This window comes from Papilio machaon, chromosome 18 (genome assembly GCF_912999745.1).
Source record: "Papilio machaon chromosome 18, ilPapMach1.1, whole genome shotgun sequence".
Classification (NCBI taxonomy): Eukaryota; Metazoa; Arthropoda; class Insecta; order Lepidoptera; family Papilionidae; genus Papilio; species Papilio machaon.
The window spans coordinates 4,606,961-4,632,319 of NC_060003.1; the positions used below are offsets into that span (position 1 = coordinate 4,606,961).

The window sequence follows — 25,359 nt, forward strand, 5'->3', positions numbered from 1 at the left end:
TTACAATCTTGTCATGTGGGCGCAGCAATCTTCATTGATATTGCCACACTTTTTATCTACGTGAATACATCTACCGAACTAATGTCATGTAAAAATTATAACCAGTATTTTATACTTTATACTACACATTTTTTTTCTCCGCGGCTATGAAATATTTTTAACCATATTTACAAATCGAATTATCACGAATGATTTTTGGTCCGACTAAAAGTTTCAAATTATGTTATCTGTATTCTGACACTTTTGTTTGAACTGTCATGTTATATTTTATCTATATTTTGTTTTCAATTTGTGACGAGTTGTCAACGCTAAAATAACTTTGATTTTAATTATAAACAAAATTCAAAGGTTTTGAATTAAATTAAGCATAAGATTCAAAACATAATTAGACCTAACACTACAAACATTCAACAGATTTGGAAATAAGGTTCTCACATCGTTTAAATGTGTGGCATCAATTTTTGAAATAACTGTTATTGTAGGTGTGGCACGCATATTACAAATTGTTTATCGTGTGTTTTGAATCGTATCTGAGGGAAATTCAGTTCAAAGTAACTAAAGAAATCGTGCAGTTAAGATGCCTGTGTTAGACTCTTGCTGGTCACCATGTATATGGTCATCGACTGTGAAATCCGGCAGCCGAGCTGTGGCGGTATACACAGCAGCGATGAGTTTGATTCTAATAACATTTATTGCATATCAAATGGGTGGAGGAGATTCAACACAACTTTGGAATCCTTTATTTGAAGCTGATGTTAGAGGATGTAAGTTTTTTTCATATTAGAATTGGTGGGTTAAACAACAATTGCATATGATGTAGGACTTTACAACCTTAATAATGTAGAGACAATGAAATGAATAAACACAGGTTGATGGTGATTTTTAGGAAGGTGAAGACAAAAGAAAAACATTGATTAATTGAGGGAAATAATCCTTTTGGAAGAAAGTTAAAATTGTACAATTCTTTAGTTGTAAATGTGTTTGGTGTATAAAATTGGTTTCTGTTTTCTCAGCACTGTTTGCATTTATGTTTTGGCAGTGCAAATTTGCAGTTAGTGAATTAAAATAGTTTTTGTAAGTGCTTGTTGATTTTAATTTAAATTATTAACATTTCAGCTCTACAAGTGTTTGGAATAATCTTCATAGTTATCCTGACTACACTCATTGTTTCATCTATTTTAATGGTATGTATCAAAAACTATTTTTTTTTCTTTACAGATACAGTGATATCTATATCATGTATGTAATAAGATTTTTAATCATTTTTACACATAAATAAAACTCATTTAAATTACTTATTGAATTTTATCTCATAGATGCATTTATGTGAGATAGGAAGCTACTTAACTTTCTGTTATGTTTAAAAAAGTATAAGAATTTTTATTTTCTGTTACAGGTGATAGGTATTAACATTTGGATGAGAGGTTTCATATTGCCATGGCTTTTGACAATGGGATTAATAATAATGTTCCAGTTTGTTTTTGGGCTGTGGCTCCTCGGTGGATATTATATTTATGTAAGTTGCACTTTTATTCAAGATTCAAGTATAATACTAGTTATAGAGTATAAACAAGCAGTTTCCTTAGATATTTTTATCATAAACTAGCTTTTACCCGCGACTCCGTCCGCGCGGAATAAAAAAATAGAAAATGGGGTAAAAATTATCCTATGTCTGTTTCCTGGTTCTAAGCTACCTACCCACCAATTTTCAGTCAAATCTTTTCAGCCGTTCTTGAGTTATAAATAGTGTAACTAACACGACTTTCTTTTATATACATAAGATTTGTTATTTGTCACTGAAAAAAAGCTTGTCACATCTTAGTGTCAAATGCAACTGTATGGCTAACAGTCACCCATATTGTAGGTCTTATGACGAATGTGACTTGTCAGCTTTAAATTAATAAATAAATTCTATGTCCCAACACACATAAGCAACCTTCAAGTAAAGTTTTATCAAAATTGTTCCACCATTTAGATTACAATGCAGACCATAAATGGTAACTTCATATCCAGATTAATTATGTGTAATTTTATGTTAGTATAAGGTTATTGTTTTTTGGTTTAATCTTTTTTGTGTTAATAAAAACTTTCTTTCTTCTTTCTTCTTCCTAAGTACAGACAGACAAAAATTTTAAATATTAATTTTTCTTTATAAGCAACACAAATAGATCATGTGTACAAAATCAAAGGCTCCTATGAATAAGGGCCAATGTGCAAATTGACAACTTTACAGGAGAGGCCCTCAAAGTATCAAATATATAGGAAAATAGGCAACATAGGCCCTTTTACTTCAGCAAAAAAATAACATTTACACCTGTAAATGTGTATTTTTTTTTAGTGCATGTTAACTAGACAGACATATCTTTTAACATAACAAAGTAAAAATCATTAATACTTTGGCCGTTAAAATTAGGTTCATCATCAAAAATGATATATTTTTTGTCAATATAACATACACACTCCAATTTTATTAATAGTAGAAGTTTGCTAATTATTATACTTTTTATAGTGTTAGATAATTTCTTCAAAATTATAACAAATTGATAACATTTATTAGTGTAAAGTCCAGCTTTTACAGTTGTCATTGTTTACCCTAATTTACTCCGGCGATAAATTTTTCTGCTATATATCAGTTTTTTTATATATACAGGATTGTATGTATGTCAATTATGTCATAACTGCCTGGAATATAGAAAATTGAATTGTTTTTGAAAAGTGAGATTTCATTTTTTTGACTTTAAAACTGTCTTTTATAATTTCCAGTTGGATGCTACATTTGCTGCACTCGTTGACTTCTTATGGATGGCATATAATGTGAGTATTCTTTAAAACAAAATATTGTTCTAGTCATATACAGAGTGTTATGAGATGATGGCTGTATCAACTTGCAACTGTTGTAATAAGAAATTTTGGAACTGAATTTTATAATATTTTTCAATAAAAAAAACATGAATTATATTATCCATCCATCCATTTAGCCTCGTTACGCCCACTGCTGGGCATAGGCCTCCCCCAAAGATCGCCATGATGATCGGTCCTGTGCAACCCGCATCTGAATTATATTATACAGGATGATTTTTAGTGGAAGAATCAAAGCTTTGTGGAGATGAGATGTTAATATTTGCCTATTTGTGCAGATTTTATCATTGCTGGCCTGTTATTGTTATATATTTCTTCTTCCAGATTTACTGTTGGCTGTGCGTGTTTTCACAGTACCAAATAATATTGGATATGCAGTCGCCGAATATTGAGATGTTGGTTGAATATTAACATTAAGATTTAAATTTATTTTTAAATATCACTTTTTATTTTATATTTCTACAGTATACAGTTTTTTTTATAACATTAATTGTACTTTTTTTAATAGATTTTACACTTTTTAAATGTAGATAGATAAGAATAATTTCTGAACTGTTTTTAAATGAATTTGATGGATAAATTAATTAAGAATGGCTTAACTCACATATGTTAAGCTGATCTTAAATAATTTATTATTATGTCCCACGAAAGTTTAAACAATTTAATTTGATGGATGTTGATAAATATATTCATCTAGGAATATTGTTTATTTATGTGTGACAAATGGTTTTGAAGAAGAGTACTATGTGTTTCAAATATAATGTCCATAGGTGTCGGTGAACACTTCCATTATGGGTCCCACTGCTCGTTTACCCTACTCTTATAAATAAGAATGTGTGAAACCCCGATCTGACAAAATTTTTAACAAAAGTGCAATAAAAATATTATTAATTAACTTGGAGATTCAAAAAAATATTACAGTAAAATATAACAGTTGGAACTGTTCAACAGATCTTGATGAAATTTGGCACAAATGTAGAACATAGTCTGGACGAACACAGACTCCTTAGTAAGTTTTTTTATTTTTGCGCAAATGCGTGACATCTAGTAAAGTATATTCTTTATTCTTCTAGTTCAAAGTTGTGACATTACTAGATGTCGACCGCGACTTCGTACGAATTTAAAAAAGACATAATAAGTAGCCTATGAGTTCTTCCAGGTTATGATCTATATCTATGCCAAATTTCATCCAGATCTAGATTCTGGAGATACCTTCAAACAAACAACCATCCATCCATCCATCCATCCATTCAAACATTCACATTTATAATATAAGTATGATAACACGACGAAGTTTATGCAAAATCTTATTTGAAACGCATTGTATTTTGATTTTTGATTGAATGTTGTATTAAGGTTCTAATATTTGTTTAGCTTTAATATCGTTCATTTTGAATTCCGTCCATTTTGGATTCCGTCCATTAGATTTTAAGTAATGACGTGCAAATTATTTTTTATTGTCAATTTTCAATTAAAATGCTCAGCCAGGGTAATGTTTTTAATAAATTTTGTCTCAATGAATTTCTTTGTGTGATTTGTTTGACATTGTTGACTTTTATTATATAAATATAGTATTTAACACAGGAATTAAATTACCCACCGGTATATCGCTCCCATTTTTATAATTCTCGCCATCTTGAGTGAGAATAATCAAAAGATAATGTCACAATTTTCAACTAGGTGGCGTTGTTCTTAATCCATACAAATTATGCTACGAGAATGTTTGTATAAATAAATTTGCTATTCCCAATGAAAACTTGTACAGTGTTAATTCCTTAATTTTGTTTTTTTTATTTATTTCACTAGGCATTTAATATACTGAAAGTAAATTGTGAAATAATATTTTGCTTGTAAAGTTAAAATCCACAGTTCATAATCAATTTATTTACTTACCGTGGGTTTCTGAGACTAAAATTTATAAGAAACATATCTTTATCCCTGTCATTATCTTTGACAAAACAGATAACAATATGTTTTAAATGGAGATATCTTAGAAACCCACGGTTAATGAGATTATAATGCACACACATGACACAGTAAGTGCGACTCATCCATACATATTTCATTTACGAATTTATAGTCCCACAAGGTACTCATGGCATTTTTTTTACATTAACGGGCCGCCAACAAGTAAAGTGTTACCAGTGAGCAAAAATTTTCCACCTTCAAAAGTCGTCCACATTTTAACTTATAACCTGAATTCTGGTAGTAATTCCTTTGTATTTAAATTGATACATTCAAACACATTAGCAAATTAACCTACGTCTCATAACATCCGTGATATTTTTATGGAATTTCGAAATAATGAAACTGGCAACATTAGGCTGTGTAGATCCTGTTCTGATGCGTTCCTTGGATATCCAGGAACCCTCTACTTTTGCAATTGAGTTTGGCCACCGAGAGGGTTTTAGTGGGGTCAAATCCCACATAACCTAGTCTTTCCCCCTAAAGGCAGAGTATCTTTAGAAGATTTCCCCCCGGCACCAAAAAAAAGTCTTATTGGTTCAAATAAAATGCTGTCAATATGACATTGTTAGTTCACATATTTTCCGACTGTCATAAGATCCTTGTGGCACTATACCTTCCGTCTTCTTTCATACAGTCCATCCCTTCTTTCGGTCTTCCTTTACCTTAGCAGCAATCGAGATTCACATATCGCGTCAGTAATAGCTTGACCGGAACGAACCATTTTATAAAATGGCCAGATTCGATACCCGCCTTGTATCAATGTTTTACGAATTTCTAATTATTATGTACATATTACTCGATGTTCCTACGCTGTAGGAAGGCTTAAACATGGTGATGCAACCTGCACACAGAGCTGGGCATTAACTCGTTAATCCGTTAATCGTTAATTAACGAAGTTAACATTTTGCTTAACGGATTAACTTTTAAGTTAACTTCAAAAAGTGTTAACGCTTTTGTTAACTTCCGTTAATAAAAGTCCGTTAATCGTTAAATTAGAAACTTGGAGACGTGCTGTCATTTTGTTTAAACTACGTGCCACGCCACGCTCGTAAGTTCAACTATGTTGAGCGACTGTCGGCGACTCGAATGGTGAACGAACGAGTTGATAATTGATATATGTGAGTTCGCGTGCAAGAGTGATGCATCAGAGCGTCCGGGAAAGACGTGACCAACATGACGAAATCAAAAAGAAGGTTCGAAATAGTATATTTCATTACGAGTATATAAAAGCAAGAGTATGTAATAGCCCACATTCCGAACGCTCTTCGTCCCTGCAATACGCCATTTTTTGAGCTACTGTATTAAACACTTTTTTACTCGTGCTTTTTCTTCAACTTTTCCAAACTTGTGCCTTCTCTTTCCCAACTGTCAAAATAATGTCTATTTTAAAGAAAAAATCAACCACGAAGTTTTTACAAAAAAAAAAATCATTGAAGTTTTTAATATTCATGCAGATGTTTCTAAAAAGAAGCTCCTAATTTGTTACAATATCAGATTTAATGATTTGATTCAATGAATTAGGTTAGGTTTCATTTTATTTCAGCTCATTAAATTTTATTTTCATTTCATATCAATAAAAATAATCTACTGAAGACTTGGCCGTATTGGCATAGTTCCCTTTGCCTGCCCAGAATAGGTGAAGAAAACAAAAAAAAAATCTCTATTTGTATTCTTTTACGGTTGGCGCCATTTTTCAAACATTTTAGTTGAGTTTATTGTGTGTATTTATTATTCTATTAAATTGCTTAATTTTTTCGCAACTGTATTAAAAATAGTTGTTTAGTACACGTGCGGAACTGTCATTACAACTTGTTCCAACTGTCAACCCTCACCTTCGGCTGCGCCTCGGCTTGGATAGACATTTGTCGGAACTCTTTGCAATGACAGGCTTTCCGCACTCGTACTGAAATATACTATAATGCATCCAAACTTGTCTCTAATACTAATGTGTTATAGAATGTATAGTCAAATTACTATGTTAATCAAGTGTCATCACAATAAGTGTGAAATTAGTATGTATAATTTTGGTATGGTTAACTGTTAACGATTAACTTTAACTTGCGTTAAATTTTCGAGAATTTAACGCTTTAACGATTAACGAAGTTAATTTTTTAATTAACGAATTAACGATTAACGAAGTTAACTTTTCGATTAACTGTGCCTGCACATATAGAAATTCAAATATGTGTAGGCAACCAATCCGCACTTGGACAGCGTGGTTGACTATGGCCTAGTCACCCCTAACATGGCTAGGCTTTATGGAGGAAAATGACCGAGGAGGGTAGAGTGCGGATCGACCTGCAGAGAGTGCGCGTTGAGGATCAATCGCCTCTCGTGCAGTGCTCGATCTGCCTCGAGTATGGGCACCCGCAACGACTGTGTAAAGCAGAATTAGAATTATGCAGTCACTGCGGAGACCTCGCGCATAAAAAGGCAAACTGCGAAGCATACAAAATGGGGAAGAAACCGGAATGTTTCCACTGCAGTCGTGAAGGGATGGACAAACTTGACCACAACGTCTTTGATCAAGAATGTCCAGTACGGAGAAGATGGGATGCAATAGCGCGAACCGCCATCACGTATTGCTGAAGTTGTCCCGAGCAATCAAGGCCTATGGAGTAAAAGCGACGGGAAAATCCAAAGGACCGAAAGCGGCGCGAAGCTGAAAAAGGTATACAAAAAGGTCACAAATGCGGGGTGGCATGCTGATCTATGCCACCAAGCACTCGTGGAGAGCGACCTCACATGGTCCGCGACATTCGCGCCGACAACGTTTCCGGAGGAAAATACCGAAGCCAGGTACGACAAAAACTACTTGACGAATCAACGGTCCGAAGGCGATGTGGAGGATATCGAGGTACACAGGAACGTAATAAAAGTGGGGTGGCATGCTTATCTATGCCACCAAGCACTTACGGAGAGCGGCCTCGTATGGTCAGCGTCATCCACATTGTCCTCGGTTCCCGAGAGAGACAACAAAAACGGACACGTTAGGGGCACCACAAACAGCACCTACCTGGATCATCAATGGCCCGAAAGCGGCGTTGAGGAAAACGAGGCAAACAACAACGTAACAAATGGGGGGCGACATGCTTATCTATGTCGCCAAGCATTTGCGGAGAGCGGCCTCGCATGGTCTGCGTCATCAACGCCGCTCTTGGTTCCGGAGAGAAAATACGGAATCAGATGTGCTACGGACACCATAAGCAGCATTAAATGGAGAGGACAACGGACTGAGAAAGGAGTAAACGAAAATGGGGAAAATAAAAAAGTGACAAAAGAGGGGTGGCGTGCCTACCTATGCCACCAACCACAAACGGAGGGCGGCCTTTTATGGACCGCGTCGTCCATACCTTTCCCAGACCCGGAGAAATTAACCAAAATTAAACTCAAAAAGGGCACAGTCAGTAGTGTAGATGAAAGAAAAATAAAAAACGCAAATACCATCTTCTCAACAAAGCGAGGGAACAGGAACACTGCAGTCATCCAGTGGAAACCTGAAAGAAGAAAGAAAATACTTTTAAAGCCAACAGGGTCCACCATCATGTTAGGAAATTGCAAAATAATGGTGCAAATATTGCGGCAAAAACGGCCAAGTACCAGTGCGGCTTCCTTGAGGGTATGTCCTCATACTCAGAGTAAAGCCGCACATTGCAGCAATATTTGCACCATTATTTAGTACTAAATTTACACATATAAGAACTTTTAACAAATTGTAATAAAATAAAGAGATAATAAAGTCTCCGACCCATAAATATGTCGGGGGATTACGGGAAAAAAAAAAAAAAAAAAAAAAAAAAAAAAAAAAAAAAAAAAAACATGGCTAGGCTGTGAACACCTCGGTGGCAACGTATGTGGCCTGTTAATGATAATAATATGTATAATTTTAAAGGTTTGGTTTTAAGGTAAATAAAAATAATTCAATGAAAATTTCTTAATAATTATTTTATTCTGAGAAATAAATTTTCTTTCATTTTTCGTTTCATCGATTAAAATTACAAATAAAAAAAATATTGAATTGAAAAAAAAAATCAGTTCGAGAAAATAAAAAGTATATCTCGGATATTCACGACAAGCCTATTCCCAATTAATTACAGCTTTATTACAATTTTAATTATGATTTCTTAAATTTACGATACATTAACGAAGCTTTTAGAAAAACAAAACGAAACATTCAGTTGTATTGCACAGTAAATAGAATACATTATATATTTAATTAATATTGTATATAATACCTAAACTTTTAACTAGTATAAAATTACATACCATTTTACAATTACTTCAAATGGAATGATTTGAGTATTCATTTTTATGCATTAAATAATTTGTCATGAAAAATTAACAGTAAAATCTTTGATCATAATTTCAAGTACTGAAATGCCTCACAAGAAACATAGCCATCTCTCTTTGATTACTTATGTTTTTGTACAATGGAAACCCACGGTTTTCAAAAACAACTGCTTTTTACGGCGTTATCGACAAAATGACGCTTCAAGAACTCTTTAATTCCAGTAAAACGTGTACCAATTTGCAGGTTAGTATTTTATTGAAAACGACATTAAATTTATGCAATAATTTGTTGTTGTTTTTTTTTTAATTTAGCACAATATATGATAAATTTATCTGAGTATTAATTAACATTAATGTTCCAATACAAAAAATGAAGTCTTTTTGTAATAGATAATTTATGTACATTACAATTAATTTTGCCAAGAGAGGCTTCGATACAATTGGTATTACTAATAATTTACAATTATTATTCCATTACGGAATATTATAATTAAAATATTTAATTAAGAAAAAAAAACAAATGTAACAAAAAAGTCTTTGAGCCTTGACAACTAAAATGTGGCCGTTCTATTCTAATATTTTTATATACAATGAAATTTTTTATTCAAGTAGTAAAAATAATATACAATACTTAACTCCTATAATTTACAGAATTCAAGTCACATTAATCCTAAAAACAGTCATGAAATTGTACAATAATTTACAGAAAGCTTAAATTTTAAAAATAATTGATATGCAACAAGCTACACAATATAGCTCTTATGTTTTTTGTTATAAATTTGGTGTTGTTATTTTATGTTCACAACAGATCTCTCCATTATACATTGCACAGATTAAAAATTCCTTCCAATATTGACCTTTGTCGATAGTAATCGTAAAGTTGCCAGTGACAAATTCGGTAGCCATTATTAAAATGACATTCTGATAACAATCCTTTCACAGTAAATTATATCAAAATTTGCAAACATTCAGCAATATAACATTAAACATCTCACAATCATAAGATTATTAGTAATTGCACGTTTTGCGATCAAGCCGAATGGCAACCCAGTACCAGTTTTGGCACACACTTAATATCAAAATAATTTTTATAATTATTCTACTATATTTTTTAAGGAATTGTTTCTATTATCGGCATGCAATAACATTTTTTAAACATCCGCAGTCACATTTTACAAATTTTGATTTGGGTAAATCATTAAAAAAAAGTCCAGACATCGTAAACATAAACGATAACAAAAGAGTCAGTAACAATAAATGTGAATCAAACAATTGAATCAACGCCTTACATTTTTGGCAAACGTTTTGGATCCCAATATCTACTATCTATAATATGGCTATGACCCAGACGAGTACCAATTTGTATTTGGAGGTGCTGTTTTATCCGCGGATTGATGAGGATGAGACGGATGTGCGGAGTGCGCCTGAGGATGATAGAGATGGAATGATGACGGTGGATGGAAAAACTGAGATTGATCCAAGGGAGATGCATAATCCAATGCACCGGGCACCGCAGAATATGCTTGTGGCTTCAAAGGTAAAGGAGCTTCGCCTAAATACGAATGTCTTAAAGCGTCAGAGTAGGCGCTATTATCGTAAGATATTGCATATTGCTGCTTATCCCTGGGAGAAACTGATCCGGGTGGAGTCATAGCTGAATGATAATCTCCATAACTCGTGTAAGCCAGAGATCCAATTTCGGTACTTTTGTGGCCGATTTGCTCTCCATAGCCGGACCCCTCGCTACCGGGCGGTGTGGGAAGTGGTCCCGACTGACCGTCACTGGAATAATATCCGCCACCTCTTCCATCTCCTAAGAAGTTACTGCGAATTACGCTCTCCCTGTTCGCGTAGAGTTGTCTCAGTAAAGCTGATGCAGGATTCGGAGTATGATTGCCAGGTATCTGTCTGTTGAGGTGGTTCAAGTGATGATTTTGTGTTCCTATCCACTGTATAGTGGATTTTTGTTGTTGTTGCTTTAGCAGGGCGTCCGTTGAAAAGTCAGTTGGTCGGTGTGAAATTTCTTTTCCATCCAAGGCTACTGATGGCAAATGTTTGGACATCGCATTCTCTAAATCCCTAACTGAAGTGGCGTCGCTCCCACCTTCTGGTATCGCTAAGTTTGTTTTGCTCATATCGGCAGGCGATATGGCTGTGCCGGGATTTGAATTGCTCTTCCGCCTCTCTTCGTCTCTTTCTGTTTCTTCTTCGCAATCAGTGGTATGCTTTCGCTTTTTCAGTCTTCTAGCGGGCATTGGTGACGTTCTTTCTGTGTTAGTGTGCAGAGGTAATGGTTGTGTGTCGCTTAGTCTCGTTAGATGCGTAACATCCGAAGTTGGTGGAACTGTTGAAGCAGATTCAGAGTTGGTCGGAGCTTCGTTGCGCTCTGTCGTGTGTCTGGTGGGCGGAGGCGGGGCTCCAGGCGCGTCGGCATCAGGCGGCCCGTTTTCGGGATCTCCTGTCGTTTCTTCGCGCTTTACTCCTTGTACGCTTTCTTCTAATTGACAGCAATCCATTACGGTGTTGGGGTATTCCCGTCCACTGAAAAAAGATTAAAAATGTTATTAAAGATCTTTGATGGAAGAAAGTTTCTGCTTTATTCATTAATCGTGTTATCGACTTAGTTTTATCATTAAAGTGGTTCCTCACCTGATGACGTAGTTAACGCAGATAATGTTCTGTTCCTCTGCGTTCTTGGATGAGCAGACGACGGTGGCGCAGGTCTGCATCCAGGTGTAGCCGCCCAGCTTGTTCATAATCCGATAGTAGTGCGTTAGCACTTGGCCTTTATTCATTACTGTAACAACACAAAATAAATGTTAATCAATAAATGTAACTTTATAAATCTTCGAAGCGGTAACTTTTTAAAACATTGGGCTTGATCAGGGAAGTAAGACAAACTTTAATAGTACTAACTTTATAGGTTATATCTTACTAACATCGAAGTGAACGTTCGCATGTATGGATGGATAGATGTTTCTTAGAAGGTATCCAGAACTGCTCAACGGATGTCTATAAAATTTGGAATGGATGTAGAACATAGACTAGAAGAACGCATAGACACTAATGAAGCTTTGTATTAATTCCTCGCGAACAGTTACAGGACAGTTAAACATAATAGGAGAAAAAAAACTTTGTAACTAATAATTAATAATTGCGAAAATAATATAGTCACAGGTGTTTTGAGTTACGTCAGTCATTGGTCATCGACTAGCCTAAAGTCGTTGGCGTATCTTAAAATGGTGTGCAAGCCGGGGTGACCCAAAGCCTTCTAATCCCGACCTTGAATTAGTACCCTAAATTTATGTTTGATGACGATATTATTCATATTGTTCTATACAAAAAATACGATAAGCCTAAACCGATACGTAAGGATGGGGACACATTGTTAACATTGTATTGCAGTGGTATTATACCTACTTCGATTAATTACACAAACCAATCTGCCAATACTATTTATGTAATTTGGGTACCAAGAATTTATGAAATACTTCCTAAAATTATTAGGTTCTTGAAAAAATTGACTTTGTGTTAAAAAAAATGCAGTCTGTTTCATTTTGTGGTAAAAAAGGCATTTTTATTTTATTTTTAAATAATGCATTAAAAAATATATGCCAGTGAAGGCGTTATTTAAAAAAAACTACTACTTTTTATTTCTCGAAACTTCTTACTTTTAAATTTGTACAGGTGCACATTGTATGGAAAGAATATTTCTACGCATTTGTCGTGCGAATACAACCCAGTCGATCAGCACATTTACAATTAACCACAAACAGAAACAATGTGAACGACACGTGTATTGTACTACGTGAGTCATTAGCAAGGAGACGGTTTTTGGTTTTGTTGTCGTATTGTTTATTGTCGGCAGGAGTTTAAACCGCGCTTGGACCTCGTCCAACGAGTGAAAAAGGCGCCATTTGTCGAGTCGCAACTCATTGTTGTGGTCCACTATAGCTGATTAAAAACTACGTAATTGTTCAAGTTTATATAGATTCAGACAATTGCGTGTCTCGATTTATGACTACGGTATGCACTTCCAATACGGCTATTTACATATTAACATCGATCATTATGACGTTATAATAAATTTGCGATCTGAATAACCGTGAAATTCCACGTTGGTGTAATTACATATCATACACAAACTATTGAAATTTTGCCATACAAGGAGCATTGTTTGATTCAATTACGTCCTGTCCTAATCTATATACTTGGTCAATTTGAGCAACCTGAACAACAGATGATTAACAAGTTCCTTAGCTGGATATAAATAGAATAATACGTTAATGATGTCAACCACATAACTTTATGACACTATGATTAAGGATGATACGCTGCCAAGGAATTAGTCTGTCATTTGTACATTTTACAAAAGTGAAAAAATACTTAAACGGAATGCAAAATTGCTGCTAATGTGCTGATATCAGACTCTGAGACTCTTTAATTAGACTTAATAGTGCCTTGGCGCTTTTATTACCGTTTGTTTGACTTTTGCATTCGCACCATCGGAAATGAGCATTTATTTTTGACGAAGCCAAGAACTATTGATGAACAGCCACATAAAACTATTATTTACAATGGCATGACCGTGTATTGCGTACCTATATGTATAAACAGCAGCTGTAATTCCCGGTTGACAATATAGTTCTAAGAAACAGAATCGTAATTTTACCATTTTACATTCAGCGGCATGTTTAACAGTGTCGGAAGTCCAAGACATAAGTATTCAATTTTATTGCCTTATATACCAAATTTAAATATCAGGCGGTCAGTTATCGTCGCTGGCAACATCAGAAATCCTGTCCGCGTATATAGTTGTAACCAAATTACCCGCTTTCTAACAAACGCCTGGACTTTTATGGTAATTCAAACAATTGGTATTCCATACCCGGATTGTCCACATTTGACCGGCATCTGCAGAGACATTGTGCATTTTAAATTCAAATTAATCGTCTCGTAAAGCTATCAACGGTTTTGGTGCTAGAGAAAAACTATGACGTTAACGCGCTCGTGATTCGTGTACGCAAGCGGCGGCCATCTTGTTTTGGTTTGGCGCGAACGGTGACAGCACCGTTGCATAATGCTGCGATTTATGCAGTTTTATAATTTATTTTGTAAGTTCTTTTGACTTTGCTTCAAATAATTCAATCAACACTTTTTTCTTACGTTTATTATTTAATTCAAGTTACATAGCCCTTACAGAACGTATTACAATATAGTTCATAGTACATAGTTTTGCATATATTAAATATTCAAGCAAGGAAGAAATATCGTACTGTCAGTCCAAAATAAAATATAAACAGGATAAAGCTACGTAGAAGGACGTTAAGGAATTACTTTTCCCACGAGTAAGCTGAAGGAAAGGAAACTAAAATGACAGTAAAAGAATTATTATTCAAATCACAACTCATATGAGACGGCGCTTGGCGTCAGCCTAAATTATGTCCCTTTGACGAATACATATGAGGTAAAAATATCAGGAACTATGTAGAGCTTGGATAATGATTATACGATGAAAAAAAAATTACCCTTAGGTTTCTTCCCAAACAAAAAATGTTCAGAAAAAAAATCTTTTTAAATGACTGCAATGAATTGTATTAAACGTGAAGGACCAATTCAAAGAACGCGGATAAGAAAATTACTAGGTAAGTGAAATCGTTAACAACCAAAAGTTACCCTCAAAACTCGACAGAGTCGTAAATTTTCCTCCTAACGTACCTCAATCGACCGCTAGTCGTCTTGACATGGATTTCTATATGTCTTAGACTGAATACCAATTGTCCGTTGCGACATTTACTGGCAAAGGATTTCACTACGCGTATTGGGTCATGGCTGGACGATCGATACGATGATTGCTGACGAGAACAATTGATGATTAATCGGTTTTATTGAAGTTTAATATTATGGAGCAATAAGAGTACGAGGACCTTGTGAGACTTGGAACTGTGAAAATACATACAATCAAGTAGCCTATAATGTTTTACCTATTTTAATTCTTAGACAATCGATAGTACCGGGTACCCGTAATAATATGTATAATGATTATACGATGAAAAGAAAATTTTACCCTTAGGTAATTTTACCCTATTTGAAAATAACAATAAATACTTACAATCTACATGGCATTTTCTTAATTTGTTAGCATCTTCACCGTGGCAGAGCGCGTAAAGATTTTTCCCCGTCAGTTCCTCGGCGGTGTACCCCAGCAGCTCTGATACCCTGCTGAGATATTAAAAACAAACCATGTAATTTTAATTCGTTCAGAAGAAAGAAATAAAACGTAATTAAATCAACGAATCTACGTTAGTATCTAAAAACACTGGAGCGTTGATTTATAAAATCTCTAAATCTTTATGTAACAGAATCTAGCTCAATGATGATAGTTGTATTACCTGGGTTCGCAATGCGCTATTCGAAAGTCGAAGTTGATCCTCGTTACGAACATATCTGACTCCAGTCTTATCTCGTGAACGGAGGGCGGCGGTAGAGCGATGGCGAGGGCCACCATGCCCAGTAGCGCTGGCGGCGACTTGCGGCTGTGAGAGAACGTATACTGCGGCCGGAGACGACATAGCATCAACACCACCTAGGAATAAAAGAAAGATCTTTAAAATACCAAGTATTAGACTAGTGATTCCCAAAATTATTAACGTTGATCCCTCGGGATCACGGACGATCCGGTAGTAGTAAAAATACGATAAAAATAAAATTCAGAATTCATAAGTTGAATAAAATTGACAGGGGGTTCACCGAAGCGATTAAGGTTTTGGAAGATGTCCTGCTGGACTTACACGTTTACATATACTTTGGCAATATTTATTTACCGTGAAATTTACTAAAAATCAAATAGATTTTTGAAATGATGTGAATAGATAAATTGCATAAAGTCTTATAAAATGTTCCAGTAACTACCATTAAATAAAGTCCTGCTAATTACGGACTTAATACTAAAGAGACACGTACACTCAAACTTTTTAAAGCACGAAAGCCTAATCAAAACTTTTGGAATATAAATTGCGATAATAACGAACATGTAGTACACCACGTTAATTATTCAGAAAAGCACGTACTGCAAATTTTCAGGTAACAAACGCACGAAGACCTCTGAGTTTGGGCAATGAAATACTCGCCTGTGGCGTTGCTTGGGTTGCGATAAGTAATTAATGTTATTACTAATTGTCTAAGTCGATATCCGGCAACGTAGTTAAGATTTAGATAAAGCGAATTACGACTTTATATCGAAATCCGTTTCACTGATTTATTATTTGTATAAAATGGTAATTTTATTGTAATGTCTGCTTATTTAACATGTACCGTAACTAAATTATTTAATTTACATTAAGTTGATTGTTAATTGTTGAAGTTTTCTTCATAGATTACTAATTAGTTTTTTTAACAAATCATATCCTGCACTACTTCATTACAACATTTATCTATTTATACAATTAAAAATAAATACTGTCAAAGTAATTATTCTATTTTTTTTGTAATTACTAAATTATAAACCGCTTTTAGAAGAAGTATCCAGTCGATGACTCCAAAATTAACAATATATAGAGTAGTTAGTCGATAAAGTTTATCTTAACTTAAATATTATTAACGTACGATTTTTTTCCATTAAATCTAGCAAATAAATATAAAATTCACTTTACAAAAAAACATAAAAATGTCCGCAAACGTTTATAAAATAAAAGTTACATTTTCACCCCGGAAATAATCTATTAAGAACAATTTTACGCACCTACTAAGACATTTTCATGTTGAGATATAATCACATTTTATGTTGTAGCACTGAGTTAAGGCAAAAATTATGGGCCATAGACATTGCCTTCGGGCACCCCGCGCGCCGCAATAACTCTCGCCCATAATATTATTTGTGATCTTTCCAGGATAAATATACCGCAATCATTTATTCGCAAGTTACTCCGGATATCTATATTACATCTCAAAATAATGACAAAACTTACTTTTTATTACTTATATAACAGAAAATAGGAATGTATAAAAAATATTCAATCAATTTAACTTAGTTAACTTTGTAAATTAGTTTAATTTTGCTGAAATAAACTACGATTCTTAATAGCCCTATATTAAATAATTTAGGGGATTGTTAAAAACATTTTATTTCTCTTTCTATGTATTTTTACACATTACTAAACAACTTTTTTTTCAGATGTTTTTAGTTAAGTTGTTTGTTTTAGGAACAACATTTTAGAAATTATGTTTACAGTTGTTTTGTTTCGTTGAGTTAAGAAACAAAACAATTGTGTTCAATGTAAATCTTTTCTCCATTTGATACCCACCCTCCAATTACCACTCTCTCCGTTTCTGGTTGATTCCCCCTCCTTGTTTCTTGCAACCTATATCGAAAATGAAAATTCAAGGTCCATTTAATTCTCACTCTAAAAAGTAGATAAGAAATAAAATGTCCACAAATTTCCAAATCTCTAACAAGATAATTTTTTTTTTTTACAAAAAAAGCTGTTTTTTTACCCGCTTATGTGTATCGTTTACTATTCTTTCGATACATTTTACATGTAAATTATCTTTAAGTTAAAAGACTCTACCACTAGTAAATTCCTTTCCCACTCGAAATACAAACGAAGAGCTATAATCAACCATTTGAGTAGAATTGAACTTCATTACGCATCTTACGAAGACGAATAAAGATAGATAGTAACATTAGACTTAAAATCAAAAGTCCAAAAACCTGCAGTAGAATATAATATTTAATAGTATTTATCTCACCCTATATCCAGAGGACTTGAAGTGACAGCCGCGCTTGGTGAGGGTGCTCTTCATCCGGACGCAGAAGGCTCTATCCATACCTCGGAATAATACCCCGCTTGCCGCGAGACTCATTTGTGATGACACTGTGATCAAAATGAAACACACATATTATGACTAAAGTTGTAACAATGCTCTAGAGTTGCAAAGTAATTAGCACTACAGTTATATATTTCTTAGGTGGTGTAATAAGGTTCTGATAGGTCTCTTTGTTTGAACTTGAAGTAACCAGTAAAGCATACTTAGTTTGGATTATGTTATTTTCGTAACTATTACACCGTAAGAAATATAACTTGTTAATTATTCCTTTAAATTATAAATAAATGGTTATTTAAAATGTAATCGCAACAAATTTCTTTCACGCACTGTTAAAAAAGCGAGTAATCATTTCGAATTAAACTATGAAGAAGTGATTGATTGGTCGAGTGAGCAGATAATTAAAAGATTCATGGGCCCAGCGTTGGGTTCCTACAGATCAACATCACGGCTTAATTGATTTTTATTTAGCTACGTAATACTGGGAAAATCGTTGAAACTTAAACTTTTGAAGTACCTTTAAATGAAATTCCAAGCAAGTTGATTTAAAACTAAATGACCTTCAGTTTTATTTTTGAAGGTGACATTGAATTCTGAAGAACAATCTAACATTAAATTTATAGCCGAAATCGAATGACAATTGTTGTAGACTTATTTATTGCATCTGTCAAGTTCACGAACGCTTTAATAAATTAAACGATTTACTGAGTAATGAAACAATGGATACATTCAAAAATACACTAATATTTCTTATAAATGTAGGTATTTGTTTTGCATACACGTTTAAAAAAACATGCTATTATTTTCACACTCACAATCGTGAAATATTTACTAAGGCAAATCCTTAGTGTGATTTTTAAAACATAACCTACATCTAGTGTAAGTTCAACAAATCTGTGGCAGAATATTTTGATAAAATAAATTTAAAAAATGTCAAATGTTGGCCTAGTCTGTAGTTTGAGAGTAGGGTTGAGAACCACTGCCCTAAAAATCAACTAACATAATCACACGGATCTCAATCATTTTATGGCCATCAGTACATAATATGCGGTTGTCAGTGGTCCACTGTTCTCTGGTTCCTTTAACCACGCTAGTCAGATCACAATAACCCGCTGTCACAGCTATTCCTGATTGATTTTTTACTCCTTCTAACATTTTTTCAACATATCACCGACGTAAATTGAATCCAAGGTCTTAGTTGTAATTGACATCCGTTACGAGAAAAAACTTCACATAATGCTTGTATGGAACTTGAGAACGTGTTTGCTTATGTCAGGGTAAAGAAAATTAGTAACTTAATGTAAAACTATAATTTGGTAGTTAAAAGATGCCTTGATAATATTTCTATAAGGTAAACTTCAGTAAAACATTTTTTTAAAGAAATGACAGGATCGTAAAGGGTTTGATCCTTTTGAGGTTATGTCTTGGAACTTTTGAGCATATCATTTTAAATACTGTTAAATGTGTAAATGAAAACTATACGTTTTAATTGACTTCAAATGTTGTAATAATTAAAATACAACATTTAAAAGAAGCAAAATGTCAAAGAAAGTTCTATGACAAAATCGTAAGTTCGAGGACAGCTCGAGTTTCTTTTAGAACGTTATGAAATAATTCCGGTTTGACGCAAAAGAAATGTATCAAATAACTATGTCGAACAACCACATGTAGTAGAGAATATCATTCAAGTTTTTTATAGACCAACTTTGATTACGACCCTAACATAAAAAAAAAACATCAGATTCAATATATCAAAGTTTAACTTTGTAGATGTACTAACGAAAATCAGAAAGGTTAAAATTTTTTTAAGACTTATCCACCAAAAAAGAAGTCAAATTTACCTCACCAAAAATGTTATGTGAGGACTCAATTATTTTGCGACTTCGTGAACAAAATTATTCAAGTACTTTTAAATTTACCGTAGTCCAAATTATTTTTTGTCAATCACAAAGTTTTAATGGAACCAGCATGATTTCTGATGCAATAACACCTTACAATTCGACTCCCTTCAGTCCATCAGTGAATTGGCCACAGAATGGCGCCCAAGTTTCAATAACCCTAATCTCATTCCCATAGCTAGGAGAAATATTAATCAATAGCATAAAAGTATGCTGTGACTCCCCATTGACCATTTCATGAGGTAAAATACGGCGTGAAGCCACTATAATCTAATTTAAATTTGGTATACCACTTATTATAGACCTCATTCAACGATTCGTTGTACTGAGATATTTTTGGGATCGATATTGTCACTGATTAAAATACAATCTAAAATGAAAATTTGGAAACTTTAATTGAATTCAGTTTATTGTTTTATGTTGTTTTTCAATTTATATTTGAAATGTACAGTTGTTTTTTATTTCTTTCGAATTTGTGGGATTCAGAACGTATAACGGTTGAAGCTTAACTTCGACTTATAGAAACTGACACGTAGAAAGATAAAGCAGAAAGAAGCAGTGAAATATCTGCTTTTTATCTTTTCCTCATTCATCCATCAACATTCCCTGTCCTACATTAAACCGTATAGTTCCTTAATCTTAGTTTATCCTTTTGGAATTCAACTATTATCCTATTATTTTTCCATAGTATACTAATAATGTCGCAAAGCTCTAAACAAAAGAGCTCAATTTGTGGAGGCTTAATTTTGGTGAACTTCTGTCCGTTTTCGCCCAATCGTTATCGGACCTAGCAGACGTAGTCCGCAGCGTGGTGCTAAAGGCCTTTCATTTTTATAAATACTTTCTTATGTTATTATTACTATTTGTTTTTATTGCGTTATTTTCTTCTCTTAGTAGTTGTAATTATTTTGTTAGTTGTTTGCTATGGGACTGACATGTTCATAAAAACTAAAGTCCCTATAAAAATAAAGAAAAAAGGTAGAAGAGATTTGAATAATACTGCTATCATAACAATATAAGGAATAGGTTGTAAATGTTGTGGGTCACTAAACGATTGATATGTTTAACCTTGTTAGCTCAATGCATATTCAACAACTGGTTGCATATTTTATTCCTTGACATTTTGCTTTCTTATGAAAACAATAAACAATATTTTAACGAACAAATAGAAAAGTTAAGATATAAAGAGTTAACAGCTGCTAGTGATGGTCTATCAGTATTTTGTTCTAGTAATTGTGACATATTTTTTTTATTATTTTCTAAATTTTATTAAGCTTGAAGTACACTTACCGTCAGGATTATTGGTACCATGCTGGCTTCCCTCCTCGCTTCCTGAGGCGGGACTATTTAGGCCGGCACCACCGCCCCTGCCGGCCAACGACAAACCAAGCTGCTCCGCAATCTCCGCGTGGTCATTTTGGTGAACGTAGTCGAATATGCTGCTACCCGTCATCTCTACCTGGGGAAGATAGTTCATGTTTGAAATGAAATCTTTAAATCTTGTTTCTATATTTGTTTACTTTGCTAATTCTACTTTTATTAAGGTTAATAATGGCCTAAACTTTCTTACATTTAAGCCTATGGCAACATAAGTAAATGAATGAATGAAATGAAAAAGTGTTGTAAGACAATCGTAACCTGTCAACGGTGTTTGTAACCGAGTAATTGAATACCATTTCCAAAACTAAATTTTAAACCACGGAAATGTTACAACAGTCAACAAAGTAACAAATCATAACAATCTTGCAAACATACACGCTATTTCAACCCTTGTAACAATACCATAGTGATCAGAGTTGTTTAATATTTGTGACGGTCAACGCTGTGGAGGCCTTTTGTAATTAAGCTGGGCCGTCACGTACTCAGTCATCGTTATGAATGAACAGGCTGTTATCAGACATCGCATAGCAGGTGGCTTCATAGAAATACCTATAAAACTCGGTTGAGACGAGGAAACCTGGAGAACAATAGAAGAAGCTAATGCTACAACTGCGCCTAATTTTCTTATAAATTTGAATGATATGAAAATCTTGGATTAATGTTAGCTTGATCTTAGCTTAGAGTCAAACAACGTAATGTTACAGCTAAACCATTTATCAAAGCGATGCAAACGGCGTTAGTATCTTTTTGACTTATTTGAAAAAAGTATTCACCGTTAGCAACAACACCGATCAACTTCAAACAGATTTGCTAATTTAAATGTTTTGAATAACTAGTTAAAGGTAGAATCGGTCAATGGACTTGGTGTCTTCCTCTGTACGTGATTTCTAATCAAGGCCGAATATTTTCGATTTTCAGGCTGTTGTCAGGCGACTTTCACGTTGAACCTTTCACGGTATGCAAATGTAGCTTTAAATAAATTTATCAAATATAATTGTGGGACCTTATTAAGGATTCAATGCGCGCGTATCCGCAGCGGCGAAGCGCATGTGAATGTCTACAAACAATGGTGACGTTACGGTGGTCGCTTCTGGGAAAGATGCTATGGATTTTATGGTGTTTACTGATTTGCCGATTGATGGGCCACAAATTTTAAGATGTTGGCAGTTGATTTGATGTTGTTACCGCACGATGAATTGAATTAGCGGCACCATTGATCATGTTAATTTTCTTTATGTTTTGTATGTTTCTACACACAAGAAAGTCAAGTTTATCAGTGGTAGAGCCGACAACAATAATTGTTGCAAGAATTGGTAACGATAGACCACTTAGAAGATAGGCGTAACGTCAAAGCAATTCCTCGTTTCGTCTGATAAGTGAGTGCGCCGCCGGCCTAATTTTCATCTTCTTCTCCTAGGTATTGGATGGGGAGGTGGATTTGGAGGAGGACGGGAGTAGGGATACATAGGAATGGAAAAGTCTATAAGTTTCTTCCCCTATCTTTTACTTTGCTAATATCTTTGGGCATCGGTCGCTTTGCTATTTTGGGAAATTTAGGTGGCCGCTTACTCGTTTACCATAAAAAATTGCAAAAATTATCTTAATGTTCTCTATTGTTAATTTCATCGGGCTCATTACGACACAAATGCAACAACGATTAAGTCCAACGTTGCTTCTTGTTCTCATCAAAAGTGGTCCTTATTTTGTGACTGTTTTAGAGTATCACTGGTTCTGTTAGAAGCCTGTAGTTTAAATACTTCTCTATCATTTCCCAATATTCAGTTCGTAGCGATAAATAATTTTTACAAGAAGGCAAAAACATGTCAATATAAAAAGGTAGTAATTTTCCGAGAAAATATGATTTCCTTTTGTCGACGCCATCAGTCTAGCTCCGAAAAAATGCCAGTAACAGAATTTAATATGGGAGCGTTTCGAAGCTCGCTTATAAGAAAGTTGTATCTTAGGTTATTTACCAGGAAGTTTATATGTATTTTATGCTCACTCACACTGATATGTTAGACTTATGAGGCTTCTTGTGTTAGGTGTTTAGATTTTGGTGTGTGTGAGTATTTGGGGGAGTGTGGGTTATATCCATATTAGGATGAGGATCACGCGCGCGCCTTGCCCGAGACGTGACCGGCATATCGCATCGTCCCTTTCCCCCTGTTCCCTGTCTCGCTTGCACCACCCTCCAGCCATGTTGGATTTGAGTTTTCCAGTTTTCGGATCTTTTCCCGGTTCCCTTTAATTTCGTAATATTTAATTTCGTTTACATGTTTTTTTTTTGTGTCTACGCTGTTTTTAGTGCATGAAATACTGGAGTTTATAGGACGAAGCTTTTAACTTGTTTATTGGATGTTCACTCCAAGGAAGCCTTCACACTCTCGGGTGAAAATACGAATTGTGGAATATCACTGTATTTTTGCACAGCATTTTTTAAACGGTTTTGAAAAATTATTAATTAATAGTAGATATATGCATATTTTTTTATTAATACCATGAGATAGGGTAATCATTTTTTATTTAAATAATGTATTTATGAACTTAAATAGCGCCAACCCTGGCGATCTTTTCCAAGAACCAACAAAAGTAAAGTCGAAATAAAACGATTCGATAAAGAACATGAAATGACGATAGACAATAATCAAGTATTCTTTAAATAGATATGTACAATGCACAATACCTGATTTAAAACAAATGTACGCGGTATGTAATCACTATTAAATTCAAATGAACCAACGATGTGATTGTTCCAATCTGGCAAAATGAAAGCTTATTGATCGAATAAGTATGCAAAAAACAAATGAAACTTGATTTTTTTTTAATATAAAATCATTAGGATTTTTTAAATTTAACTGCCGATTTCAAGGTATTAAGTGATCTTCCTTAGTGTTTCCGTTAAATAATCAATTAACGATGAAAATGAAGAAGTGTCTACAGATTTACTACTTGCATGGTAGCTGAATGGTTACTCTTACCTTCGCCTTACGTAAAAAAATACATGTTGATACAAAACATTTACAAGACCCTTTCGAGCCCATTTTATAAGCGTCTACCCACGTAGCAAACATAATGCGACACGTGTAGCTTTATCTACGATCACACCATTACACCGGATGTCTATCCAGCGCCGAAAATTTCTGATTAAATCGTACACTACCATGTGAAATTTCGAGCGTGCTTCAATGGACTGCATTCAATGCTTCATATATTTTACGCCTACAAAATTTAGATGTCTAACTGTCTATGATACAGTTTTACGCTATGTTGCTGATATTATCTATATTTGTTTTGCCAGGCGATGGTAAGACTACAAAAAAGCACCACAGTTTCTAGTAGGTTGTCAGTTCGGTAGAACAAGCAAATAAGAGACAGTGATATGGGCTTTTATGTCAAATAGTTAAATCAAAAAAGGCTTGTACTTACTTGTGATAATCCTAAATATATTGAGACAGTTTCAGATATGTACAAAAACCTCCCGTCCGCTGCGACTGAGAGCGCGAAGCCGTCGAGAGACTGTGAACAAAATAACACAACGTATTAACTAAATCTGCATACAAAAATTATGCTCTTAATTAATTGTCGCTCATATTTTGTTATATATCTGTAGCTATTGAAGGAGTATATCATCTAGATCAAAGAATAAAAGGAACTCAAAAATCTAGATGTGAGGTTTATGTGTCGTCGGAAAAAGAAAGTGCATTCTATTCTTGTCTTTTAAAGAATAGAAGAATTAGAAAAGTGTTAATTCTGTGGAAAAACCATATATAAATTCTACGAGAACAGATAACATTTTGTTGAAGTAGAACATAAATATGAAACTATTAGAAACAGTTAAAATATTGAGGTGAACTTAAATTGAACACAGATGTTTGAAGTTCAAGATCAATGGGGCAGTCAGTCAGATAATAGTCGTGAAATTAATAAAAAAAGAATAATCCATCGAGCAAAAACTATGCTTACGTTCGATTTAGTTTCTTTTCATGTCCGGTAGGGTTGGCAGATGTATTATTTATGTATTTAAAAAAAAAATAATATTAAAATACAATACCATGACGTAATTGATCAATTTATTATGTAGTAGACGTACAACCCAAAGCTAAAATTTCCAAGTTAAAAATTGTCGATTTATCGCTTAACA

At 34.1% G+C, this 25,359-nt stretch overlaps 2 protein-coding genes across 3 annotated transcripts in view; one reads left to right on the forward strand and one right to left on the reverse strand.

Moving 5' to 3' along the window:
* Positions 1–298: 298 nt before the first annotated feature.
* Positions 299–3,304, forward strand: LOC106712144. Its single transcript, XM_014504595.2, has 5 exons — positions 299–764; positions 1,117–1,184; positions 1,397–1,516; positions 2,764–2,814; positions 3,184–3,304. Exons 1-5 carry the CDS (start codon positions 578–580, stop codon positions 3,268–3,270), a joined length of 513 nt encoding a protein of 170 aa, XP_014360081.1. The 5' UTR covers positions 299–577; the 3' UTR covers positions 3,271–3,304.
* A 6,551-nt stretch (positions 3,305–9,855) lies between these two features.
* Positions 9,856–25,359, reverse strand: part of LOC106712116 (protein trachealess) — a 93,418-nt gene continuing 77,914 nt past the window's right edge. Inside the window, exons 4-10 of one of the 2 annotated variants that reach the window (XM_045682278.1) lie at positions 24,645–24,734; positions 21,129–21,297; positions 17,866–17,990; positions 15,510–15,703; positions 15,230–15,339; positions 11,767–11,914; positions 9,856–11,658 (exon numbers count right to left, since the gene is read on the reverse strand). In XM_045682278.1, the coding sequence (XP_045538234.1) occupies positions 10,455–11,658; positions 11,767–11,914; positions 15,230–15,339; positions 15,510–15,703; positions 17,866–17,990; positions 21,129–21,297; positions 24,645–24,734 (2,040 nt within the window). In that variant the 3' untranslated portion in view covers positions 9,856–10,454. The remainder of the gene's footprint in view (positions 11,659–11,766; positions 11,915–15,229; positions 15,340–15,509; positions 15,704–17,865; positions 17,991–21,128; positions 21,298–24,644; positions 24,735–25,359) is intronic. The other variant, XM_045682280.1, reaches the window with a different exon arrangement.

Excerpts from the sequence above, each read along its gene's own strand:
- LOC106712144 (XM_014504595.2), top strand. The coding sequence starts at position 578 with ATGCCTGTGTTAGACTCTTGCTGGTCACCATGTATATGGTCATCGACT. Across the intron at positions 1,517-2,763 it reads TCGGTGGATATTATATTTAT|TTGGATGCTACATTTGCTGC; the intron begins GTAAGTTGCACT and ends TATAATTTCCAG. Across the intron at positions 2,815-3,183 it reads TCTTATGGATGGCATATAAT|ATTTACTGTTGGCTGTGCGT; the intron begins GTGAGTATTCTT and ends TTCTTCTTCCAG.